This window comes from Sinocyclocheilus grahami, unplaced genomic scaffold (genome assembly GCF_001515645.1).
Source record: "Sinocyclocheilus grahami isolate Dianchi unplaced genomic scaffold, SAMN03320097.WGS_v1.1 scaffold375.1, whole genome shotgun sequence".
NCBI lineage: Eukaryota > Metazoa > Chordata > Actinopteri > Cypriniformes > Cyprinidae > Sinocyclocheilus > Sinocyclocheilus grahami.
Window position 1 is genome coordinate 651,319 of NW_015505554.1, and position 12,456 is coordinate 663,774.

Consider the following 12,456-nt stretch of genomic DNA (forward strand, 5'->3'; position numbering starts at 1 on the left):
TACATTTTATAGATATTTTATTAAACAAGCAAAGAGCTTTTAGGAAAATGACATCCAGAGGTTTTGAAAAAAAAAATGGCTTGTACAACAACATTCTTATATTCGCAACAGAGTAGCATGTATGAATAGTCTCTTCTCCTTTGAATTAATCCTCTAGGATGGATTCATATCTTTACTTTCTAAAACGGTCAAGTGTTGACTTATTTCCCAACTTTTTCTTCTCATTGGACTTCTCTTTCTGCTCTTTGTCTCTTTCTGTTCGCTCTTGTACGGTTTGCCGAATTTCATCCTGCAGAATCACAATAGAGAAGAAGTGGTGTGAACAGAGAGCAAACTAGAAACACTATTCTGAGAGAGGCTTGTGTTAAAGTTCAACAAAGACTTGCTCTCAAAAACCCTTTAAGTCTATGATATTCTGGCCTCTAGATATGGCTTTGGGCCCTCCTGAAATACTATGAAACTTTTTACTCGTTGTCCAAAAGGCAAACATTTTAGTCTGATCAATTAGAAATGTTACCTCTCCATCTACACGAGGCATCATCATGTCTGTAGCACAAACGATGATTCCAAACAGAGACAAGACAGAGAGAGAGAGGGGGGAAAAAACAAATACCCTCTGATCCTCATGGGCGACTTTCCTCTTTCTTTTCTCTATGGCACCAGCTGAGCTTCTTCCTTTCTTCTTTGTCTTTGGTTTAAATTTGTCTTTTGCCAATGGATCAAAGCCCTGATACAAAGAGAAGACACAAAGTAAGAACTAATGACACCAAACTGATGGATGCATTCTGAATCCATTCATTGCAATGTCAGCACCCTTGATAAATAGGAGCAAAACCAACTAGGAGCTTCCTAGGAATTTCCTCTTCATCTTTTATTCATGATATTCACAAATTTAGCTGAAGTATAATTACTCTATGTGACCCTGGAGCACAAAACCAATCTTAAGTCGCTGGGGTATATTTGTAGCAATAGCCAAAAACACATTGTATGGGTCAAAATTATAGATTTTTCTTTTATGCCAAAAATCATAAGGATATTAAGTAAAGATCATGTTCCATGAAGACATTTTGTAAATTTCCTACCGTAAATGTATCAAAACTTCATTTTTTATTAGTACTATGCATTGCTATCTCTCGTATAATCCCATTTATATTGTAGGTTTTTAAGTGATTATTAAGTGACAAGCAATAACTTCCTGATTTACTGGGGTATATAAATATGAGGTGACAAACAGGCCAAATTGCTATAATGATTTATATCAAAAGACTGTTGATCTGTACAAATTAGCTGAACAGTTGCTGCATTTTGACTTGTAGCCTACATCCTGATTCATGAACGGCTTCTCCACAGTTACATTTTATTTATTTTTTTTTAACAGAGCAGAGCTGTGGCCAAATATCTGACAGTTAAAACATCTCATGAATTTAGAATGAAGATGTTGACTGGTACACTCACATATCCAATCTGAAAGCTTTAAAAAGACTGTTGATCTGTACAAATTAGCTGAACAGTTGCTGCATTTTGACTTGTAGCCTACATCCTGATTCATGAACGGCTTCTCCACAGTTACATTTTATTTTATTTTTTTAACAGAGCAGAGCTGTGGCCAAATATCTGACAGTTAAAACATCTCATGAATTTAGAATGAAGATGTTGACTGGTACACTCACATATCCAATCTGAAAGCTTTCCAGAGGTTTATTAAAAAAACATTGAAAAGTGCCCGTTTTAATTAACTACATTTTGTATTGCTATCCTTTTTATATTTTTATTGCAAACCTTTTTGATATTTGTTACATTCCAGAGTTTATGATTCATACATGAAAAAAGTACAAAAATAATTTGATTCAAGTGACCTCAAACCCTCTAGGACAAATCTTGACTAGCCGAAAGTTGGATTGAGTCCTTCCACCTTCTCGGATATCTCTCCGTCTAAGTCAGAGCCAAATAGGGATGTAACGATTAACTGCGAGCCGGTTGAAAATCGATTCAAATATGTGACTATTCAAATCGGTTGAGATGCTAAACAAATCGCGATTCAGTTAGGTGTAGGAGTTTATATGAATGCATGTCTGAAGGTAACGTATGGTCTTTAGAAAAGTTTAGATGGTATTTTTTCTTTTCATCTTGCCTCTGTACAATGCATATTAAAGTTCATAAGTGCAGCGCTTTGATTACAGCGGAAACCAAGGAAACGCTGTTTTAAGCGCCACCTGCTGGCAGAGAGTGCACCTGCGTCTTGTTCAGCTCGTCTGCTGTTTCGGTTTCATGCAGATATTTTTATGTATATTTTCACAAAACTGAAGTCAAACCATTCTGTTTCTGCTTCAAATTTAGAAATTATACAATGTAATTTAGATTAAAAAATCCTCATGTTGCATGTATGCAGCATCTTTGTTTGGATAATGATTATTATTATGTTTATTGATTATTAAACATAATTATATCATTGTTTGGAAATTATTGCCTCTCATTTTAAATGGAAAGAGCACAGACAAAGCCTTATTTTGTTTATATGAAGATATTTATTTTATTTGTGTTACTTATTCATTTGATTTGGGGCTTGTTTTAAAATGTTAATTTAGTTTTTTTATTTACATTATATTTAAATGTTGTTATTTAGCAGATGCTTTTATCCAAAGCGACTTACAAATGAGGACAATAGAAACAATCAAAACCAACAAAAGAGCAATAATATACAAGTGCTGTATTAGTATATTATTATAGTGTTATATTTCAATTTCACAAAGAAACATGCAGCATTTTGTCCAAGCAATAATAAAAGGACACATTTATTTATAATTTGTCTTAAACCTCATTTTGTAAAAACAAAACAAAAATCGTAAATCGAATCGTGAGTTGAGTGAATCGTTACATCCCTAGAGCCAAATATCTGAAGAAACTTCTAACTTAAGTAAAAAAATGGCACAGCTTATTGCACTCTGTACAGATGAGCTCTGATCCAAAATCTAGGGCAGATAGGGCATATACTTAGGCCCACAGAATCCCTGATTATCTGATGGATCACTTGCACTCCACTGACTACTTCCAAAAGCCGCTGCTCATTTGCATTAAGTTAAACATCTGTCATGTCTCTGGACTCCACATGCCTACATCCTGACTGGTCACTGTCACTTGTGTCCATTGAAAACAACTGGGATTACCTTTGTTGCGGTTTCACTGCCAGTGTGCAGGGTTTGCCAAAACATACAACATCAGGGGCATAAACTTACCAATGCTTCAACATGTTCCTTGTGCCTCTGCTCAAAGCTGGCCTGGTCCACTTTACTCAGCTGTCCTGGGTCCAAACCAATCAGCTCAGGCTGCACCTTCTCTAGCAGAGCCTTGACCTCCCACTCCTGTCTCTGTTTAGAGCTGCGGAACGGGTTTGTATCAAGAGCATCAAAATTTGGTTCCCCTGCACCTGGAGTGACACAGAAAAGCAGGGAATTTTCTCTCTTTTTTTATTCAGTTATAAGGGTGTGCACCAGTAAATTATTTTTTGTGACATTCAACCCTGCAGCTCTGTAATATACTGAAAGAAACATATAAAAAATTCACTACTTCTCATGGTGATGCACATTATTTGTGTTGTGTATGCCAGTACGTACACAGCATTTTTTTCTCTGCCAAATCTAAGGAATAAATTAAAGGTAACACAATACATAAATATGTCCTCTAGATGTAAATGTCTAGGGAGCAGACAGGCCGACAAGACAGCAGAAGAGTTGCATAAGCAACACTTCAAAGTTTGAAAATACAACTTCCAACACATCTATTCATTACTTTAATTCATTTTACAAAAATAGCTTGAAATCTTTAAAGACTTGAAGAGCTCACTCACAAACACCAGAATATGGAAACAACTTTTCATGTACCTTCTGATTACACTGAAAAAAAAGTGTTCTTGTCTTGTTTTCGAGTGCAAATGTCTAAAGATTCTTAAACAAAATAAAGTGAGCTTAATAAAAAAAAATAAAAAAATAAAAGAACAGTGGGCTCCAAAAAAAAAAAAAAGTATTTATTCTCCATTGACACATTTGTTGTTCTTTAAAACAAACTTACTTAATGTTGTACAAGACTTCATATCTTAATTTTGCCTCTCATGTAAGTGTATTTTGATTTAAGGATGTTTAAATGTTTGTATTGGAAATAAAAGAAAAGTACTGAGAAAGATAATTTTTAGCTCATCTGTCCATCATCCATGAAACACAACTGACTATATGTATGTAGACTCCTGGTACGAAGGAGTGAACATGTCCTTTGTGTAAACATGTGTTCCTGTCTTACCTGGTACACATCCTCAAGTTGTTCCAAACCTGCATGAGTTTCTTTCTTCTGTTGGTAACCAAACAGTTGACATTAGCCATTGATTTCCAAAGTATGGGGGGGGAAAATGGTACCGAGAACAGTTTGGTTACCAACTTTCTTAAAAATATCTTCTTTTGTGCTCAATAAAAGAAAGAAGAAACTCGGGTTTGGAACAACTTGAAAGTGAGTAAATGATGAGATAATTTTTATTTTTGGAGGAACTATCCCTGTAAGGTTAATGCCACAGGGTTCAGTTGTGAAGCAGTAATTTCCCATTGCCTCTGTTTCGGTATGATCACAATGAAATGCTACTGGTCTGATTTCAGGGATGGGTTTAAGCGTTCATGAAATGCAGTTTCAGATATTTATGGTTTCTCAAGGTTAGTTTGCAACATTTTTTTGCACCAAAAAACTCAAATATTTGGAAAAATTACATCACATCTAGCCGTCCCATTTTTGTGCAGATGGCTGCGATCTCTTTACCAACCGATACATCCAGATATTGCAGAAACCCTGTGGCACTCTGAAAGGTGAAATTATTATTGCCATATGGAAAACCTGTTTTAAGGCTGAGATACAACTGGAAAGGTAAATACTTTTTCATGCACAAACACTTGGGGTTTCCATGTGTCACCATGAAAGATTGAATGAGTAACAATGAATTAAATAATTAAACCATAAAAATAATAGAATTTTGAAAATGGACTAATCAGTTTAATTCATGTTTTGAAACAGAATATTGAATTAATAAATATTTTTCCAAGGCACATTTTAAAAAAGCATTAGCCAGTTGCATTTCATCCATTTACCAATCGCTTTTCTTGGTTGTTTCGCTAAATTCTGTCCCCCCCACCCCCCATTTGTCATTTCAATTAAAAATGCCAATGGACAGTTCACTCATTGTAGAGTTTTTTTTTTTGGACATATCGCAGTCAAAATGGAAGCCATGTTTCTCAAGATACATTTCATCATGGATTATGACAGCAAATCAGACAAAGACACTGCATTCCAACACAATTGGCTGCAGTGTTAAAACCTTAAAGAAATTAAAAGTTTTGGCTTTTTGCCAAAAGCACTTGCTGACGCACCGCTGTGGCGAGTAGGAAGTGGTAGGGCAGAAACTGCATTCTTAAGACGTCATTGAACTTCTTCACACAGTGGAGCTCCAAACCTTTAGAGTCATAGATATAGAGCCATCTCTTCTGTGCCACAGCAAACATGGCCTCTGTATGAAGCCATCTGTAGGTAGAACGAAGAGCGCAGAGTGAGCTTTAAATAAGACCAGAATGAGACAATTACTCATTACTTCTTACTCCACTTCTACACAGGAGTAAGAAGTGGTAGAGCAGAAACTGCATTCTTAAGACGTCATTGAACTTCTTCACACAGTGGAGCTCCAAACCTTTAGAGTAGGGCTGGATGATATGGCCAAAATTTATATCACGATATATTTCTTAATTTTGAATTTTAAAAAAGCCTCATAAAAACGGCCAAGAACGGCCACAACAGATGTCTGTACCTACAAAGCAGTTATTTTAAATTGTAAAAATACTTCAAAATGTTACTGCTTTTGCTGCATTTTGGATCAAATAAATGCAGGCTTGGTGAGCAGAAGATACATTTATATAAAACACCCGCGACGCGTTTTGATTTTGAAACAAACGCCACAAATGAATCAATGTATGGGAAACACTGGTAATATATATTGAAATATCGGAAATGTGTTTAAAAATCATATCACCGTTATTGAAAAAAAATTATATCGCGATACATATTGATATTGAATTATTGTCCAGCCCTACTTTAGAGTCATAGATATAGAGCCATCTTTTCTGTGCCACAGAAGGGCTGGGTAACAGAAGCAGAAATGTACAAGTCTCAATATTGATTGATACCAATATATCATGATATACACAGAAATTTGATTTGCTTACAATTCACAAGCTTGAACCAACTGATCTTGATTCGATTTGATAACACTTAATTTGGATATGTATCAAGTAAAGAACATGTTGATTTTCCACAGTAAAAATGTCACAGTAAAAACTTTATAGGGGAATCTGTCAGTACACTACTATGATATTAAAGGCTAAAATTAACAACTTGCATACAAACATTTAAATTTCACATAATACCAATAACAAGTTGGTCACTGACTGACTTTTCTGAGGTAAATGTAATGTTATGTCATATTCTTTACCAACTGTTTTACAGACGTCTTTCCATGGTTAAACATGGATTGAGTAAATACATGAGACATGATGCATTTCAGTAAGTTGTACTATATCTTTCAACATACATTCTCATGTTCATTCATGTTTATTTCATCCTAAAACTTGCATTAAAGTGGAACAGATGACTCACGCGGTCTGTCACACCACATAAAACAGCGCCAGCATTTGAAAGCTAAGACTTTGTTTCAGTCATAATGGTTGCTAGCTACCACATGAAGCATGTGTGCCAGAAAATCAAGAGATGTATTGATGAAGGTGCACTCACTTGACGTCATTCACCGTTTCCATGACATTCATCTCACACATGAGGTCTTTGGATTGCCAGTCTATGCAGGCCACATGACCTTTCTTTCCACCCACTAGTAGATGCCTGTTGCAGACAAAGACATTTTAATGGATCTGTAGTTTTTTCAGTAAATACAATGAAAATGCACTTCATGCAATGATTTACATAAACCTCTCCTATAATGAGCATATAATGAGTTTTCAATTTCTGGATTAAAATGCCCAAGGTGTCTTGATTGAAATGTCCTGAGATGTTTTTGATTTTGAATTTTTGAGTAAGATTCTTAAATGGTCAAGCATAAGAAAACAGTGATATACAGGATTTTTTTTTAAGTCTGTCAAGTTAATGTCAACATATTTATAACAATTTCAAAATGCCTGTGTGTAATTACTAGGCTCTAAAATTCATAATACAGAATGCGTACACAATGCGCAAAGAGCAACAGAAATCTACTTCTGTTCACAGTGAGTATAATACAAACAAAGAGCCAACAAAACCAATTGCCAGGGTATTATTACACAAGGTACAGTGAGACAAACAATGCACTATAAATTCACTATAAATGATAAATTCTAGTGTAAACATTCTATTTTAACAAATTTAAAAAAAAAACATTCAGTTGTTATTGTTAGGTATTGGCTGAGATAATCAAGCGCACGACGAAGGAGTAGATTTCAAAAGGAGTTTCTAATAATAAATCCATGAGAATATCCATTTGTCCATAAACAAACAGTATCAAAAGCTCAGCAACGTAAATACAAATAATAGCAGACGATGAACTGAGGGAAACTTAGAAGACTTAAATACAGGGGAGAAAGCAATCAGGAAGAAACAGAACAGGTGTGGGGCTAATTAACAACCAATGAGACTAATGAATAACTAAAGAAACAGACTAATCTGTGACCAGGGAACTAATGTAGGTGAACAGAAATATAGAGAAAACCAAAACACAACAGAACAGAAAGGTGACATTTTGCCCCCTCCCGGAACGGCACGTCCTCACGCGGACAAAGGCAGTCAAACAGAGGAGGGAGGGTGGGGGTTCAGGAGGCGGGCGTTGGGCAGGTGAGGAGCAGGCAATGGGAAAGGGGCATAGTTCATAAGGCCAGGGTGGAGACAGAGCAGGTGGAAGAGGAGCCCAGGATGGAGACGGAGAGCCAGGGTGACACAGAGGATACGGAGGGCCAAGGCGGATCTGGCGGCTCAGTTCGATCGAGGCGGAGGCGAGGATCCGGAAGACTACGGTGGAGCCAGAGAGACAGAGGACCAAGGTGGAGCTGGAGGGAAGGAGGAGCCAGACAGAGCCAGAGGGATGGAGGGACAAGGTGAAGCCGAAGGAGTGGAATCCCGAGGCGAATGATGGTCAACAACTGACCAAGGCGGAGCCACAGGGACAAGGGAGCCCGGTAGAGCTAGTGTGATGATGGGCCACGGTGGAGACGAGGGAGCAATGAGCCAAGGTGGAGCCGATGGGTCGGAGAGCCGAGGTGGAGTCCGGGTCTAAGAGGCTGGAGGCGGAGACAGGGGATCCTCCAAACCCAAGGTGGCTGGAAGCTGAAGATTCTGAAGCTCATCTGATCGACCGGTTTTGGCCTGCTGAGGGTGAGCTGAGGTATCTTCAGTGGCCAGCTGACACAGGCCCAATTGACTGGCTGGCTGAGACAGAGGAGGAGGGAGTGGGAGGCTGGGCGGGAAACTTCCCGACGCTGGTGATGAGGAGCTGGCTGACGAAGGAGAGCTGGGTGGGACCAGCGGAGACGAAGGAGAGATGGGCGAGACCAGCGGGGTAGGGAGAAACCAGTATTCATCCTCATTTAAACAGTCAAATATTTCAGAGGCCAGCGACAGCTCACCCTCAGCAGTGGGAGTGTGGGCGGGGTCACATTCCATTCCCTCGATCTCCACAAGGACTCCCACGGCGATACACGGTGTTGCCAGCTCACACACCTGGTCAGTCTCATTCTCACGCTCAGGTTCTGGAGTGAAGTTACGCTCAAGCTGGTGACATAAAATACAGAGCGAGCGGTCGGGGTAGTGCGTAAGGCACGCCAGATCTAAAAAGTTCCTGGTGTGGTCCTCCAGCGAACGTTCCAACTGCATAGGAGCTGTAAGGCTGGCAAGACCATTCTGGGAGAGGGGAAAAAATTAAATAAATAAAACAAAACAAACAGAGAAAGCCGCTATATTTTCTTTTTTCACTGTCTGCTATTCTGTTAGGTGTTGGTTGAGATAATCAAGCAGACGACGAAGGAGTAGAGTTCAAAAGGAGTTTTTAATAATAAATCCAGGGCCCTGTGGGATTACAAATTTAAGAACCTGTTTAAAATATGCTGATCCTATGTTCTGACATAGCATCACATGAAAAACTAAGGTGAAGTACATTGTATTTAGCATTTAAGGTAAATTACATCAGACAAATGATTATCTTAAAGTGTAGCAAGAGGTTCCTGTCTGTTCCGGTTTCTCTTATTGTTAGTCAAATTAACCAAATTACTGAGAAAGTCACCTTTTGTTTGTAATGGCTCTTGGTGCCTCTGCCCCAGTCTTTGAGTAGTTATGCTGATTGGATTAGCACCTATGCATTTAAATGACACTGTTATGCTGATGAGATCAGGGCTGGAGAAATTCCGGTAACGGGCTGATTCCTGTATTGCATTTGCATGCTTTGTTTAGATTGTCGCCACTTCTACTGAATGAATCCCGCCCCCTTAAAATGTATATAAACTCTACTGTGCTGAGCTATAGTCAGACTTGGATGACTGCAGCGACGCACAGCGAGTCCTCAATAAAGAGTGACTTCTGTATGAAAGATATCCCAACGTCTCCTGGTTTTCTGCTTCGACGAGGAAAAAGTTTCCTACAGTTTTGGTGCCGTGACCCGGATAGAGCTCCTCACCTGAATCCAGATTGAAATTTCAAGCTCAACAAAGATCTGTTCCAGAAGTTCCAGACTGAATCTTTCTGAACAACCAAGGGTTGGTGAGTTCCACTCTATCCAAAAGAACCTTTAAGACCAGTACAAATGTGTTATCCTCTGCGCCGTCAGAGAAGAGTTAACAGACAGCTGTAGGGTTTGGTTAACTAAGTTATCCTCTAAAATATTTATTTTAGAGATGAAGGTTATCCTCTGTTTCGGCAGGGAAGAATTGGTTATCCTCTGTTAAAACAGGGAAGATTAACATTACGTGTTAATATGTGTTACCCTCTGTTTCGGCAGAGAAGAAGTGAAGTTAATCAGGGAAGTTTAGTGTAAAGTGCTAGTAAATTTGTTATCTTCTGCTTTGCCAAGGAAGGTTAACAATAGTTGATGTGTTAACAAGCGTACCCTCTGTTGATCAGAGAAGTTTTAGTGTTTTGTTTGTGTGGTAACAAAGAAACTCACAAAATGTTTAGAAAGAATGCTAGACTGATCCCCACAACTGAAAAAGGTGGTCTCGCGACTCCTTTGTGGTCAGATAGCGATTTCAAATCACTGTTAGGAGTGCAAATGAACCTAATAGTCACTGAGAAAGTTAGACAAGAACTAACTCAGAAATATGAGATCCATCCTGACAAGACTTGGTCTGTAGATGAGTGTAAAAAGGTACTAGGAGTATGTATACGCAAGAACAATGTGAAAGGCATTATCTGCTGCCACAGAGAATTTGGTTTAGCGCTAGCTACACAACAGTCTCAGCGTAACTTAAAGCTAGAGGAACAGAACAAAGAGCTCCGTGCTAGAGTATCCTCTTTGACTAAGAAAATGAACCGCAACAAAGCTGCAGAAAAAACTGATGTGGAAGTTAGTCAGCCTGATAACAATTATCCTGACTTACAAGCTTTCTTTGAAACAGATGTAGCCATCCAATCAGTAACTGATGTGCCTGTAGATTCAGTGAAGGTATGTGGCGCTACGAGAAGATCTCAGGGATTTGAGGGAATTGAAAGTGTTCCTCCCAACTCTTCTGTTGTCCAAGTACAAGCTGTTGCCATAGCACTAGGACCTAAAGATATAGAGAGACTCTCCCAGAGCTTACCCTCAGCACGCACAAATTTTTTTGAATTTAGAAGAGCATTGATCAGCAAAATGCGTCTCTACGACATGTCGTTAGCAGAAGTCACACAGCTGATGTCACAAATTCTAACTGAATCTGAATTCAACAGTTTTGAGTCTGCTGTTACTTCTGAACTACAACATGCCAGTAAAGGCGATTTGAGAGAAGGTGTTTTGAATATTCTAAAGAATATCATGGGACCCAAAATAGACTGGTCTAGAATCACTAATTGTGTGCAAAGGAAAGAAGAAACTGTGAGTGAATACACTGAAAGGTTTTGTCAGTCAGCTGCAGCATACAGTGGAATAGCTGACACTCCAGAGAAGGTACTGGATCATAAAGGACCACTAGTTCGAGCATGGTTTGATGGCCTTTTATCAGAGTACAGATCTGCTTTGCCATTCTTAGATCTAACCTGGTCCACTGGAAGTTTGCAAAACAACTTGGACAGGTTAGCTACATGGGAAAGAGACTCTGATGTTAAAGCCAGAGTAAAGATTGCAGCAGTATCCTTTCAGGTCAACACAGAGAACCGACAGAAACGTAAAAGTCCTAAGAGGGAGGGCAGTTGTCATTTCTGTGGTAAACCTGGACACTGGATGAAAGAGTGTAGGAAAAGCAAGAAGACATTAGGAGAAATGAACAGCTTTACTCAGCTCCTACTCAGTCTACTTACTACTTTGAAGCAGCCCCTCCCCACTTCACCGAACTGTTGGAGCAGCTTGCTCAGGTGTTAACGGTTAGGGCTGTGAGTGCTTAATTTCCCCTGTAATCCATCACAATGACAAAATAATTTTTGTGAAAGGTAGCATACAAGAGAGATTGATTTTTGCTTGATACAGGTGCAGTAATTACAGTAATTCCTACAAAATTGGCTAACAGACAGACTGTAAACGTAATGTGCCCTCATGCAGTGTCCGCTCTAATGAATCAAGCAAAAGTCACTTTTGTCATCTCTCGTTGGGGAAATTGGTTAACAACCCTCACAGCCCTGAACATTGTTTTACAGCGTGCGTCAGTCACGAACCCATCCTCATGTATGATGTCTGCAATGACTGAATGTTAGAGGATGAAGGAGGGAGAAATGATTCATGATTGTGAAGTAACAGAAACTCCCATAGAGAATGCAGAATTGGAGTTGTTTGTTGCATGATAAAGTCATTAAAAAACAAGCCGTTAGAGCCTAAGTGGCACGGACCACATCAAGTGATGTTGATTACACCAGCTTCAGTGTTGTGTCAGGGAAGGAAAACCTGGACTCATGTGTCCCACTGTAAAGTTGTTCCTCCACCAACAGGGATAGGATAGGACACACGGACCAGTGAGGAGCCCAGGAAAGAACCGAATGCAACAGGCTTCGGGGGCCAATCCTGGGTGAAGAATCCCTCATAGGCCTTCCCCATCCACTAGTTCATCCTTACCTCACTGTTCTTTAGGTGTCGCAGGAATTAAAAAATAGGGAAAGAAGGAACAACAATAGCAGACTCAGATCGACCAAAGGATACAACCCTAGTGTTTGCAGTCTTTTACAACAAATACTGCTCTGTCGTCTTCTGTTTTCTTTCTTACTCTGTGCAGATACCACTTGATG

General features: G+C 39.1%; 1 protein-coding gene across 1 annotated transcript in view; it reads right to left on the minus strand.

The window, feature by feature from the left end:
* Positions 1-12,456, minus strand: part of LOC107549559 (WD repeat-containing protein 46-like) — a 51,858-nt gene continuing 39,402 nt past the window's right edge. Inside the window, exons 7-13 of the mRNA XM_016230688.1 lie at positions 6,811-6,915; positions 5,400-5,550; positions 4,746-4,834; positions 3,565-3,635; positions 3,234-3,424; positions 614-727; positions 1-289 (exon numbers count right to left, since the gene is read on the minus strand). Of these exons, the coding sequence (XP_016086174.1) occupies positions 173-289; positions 614-727; positions 3,234-3,424; positions 3,565-3,635; positions 4,746-4,834; positions 5,400-5,550; positions 6,811-6,915 (838 nt within the window). The 3' untranslated portion in view covers positions 1-172. The remainder of the gene's footprint in view (positions 290-613; positions 728-3,233; positions 3,425-3,564; positions 3,636-4,745; positions 4,835-5,399; positions 5,551-6,810; positions 6,916-12,456) is intronic.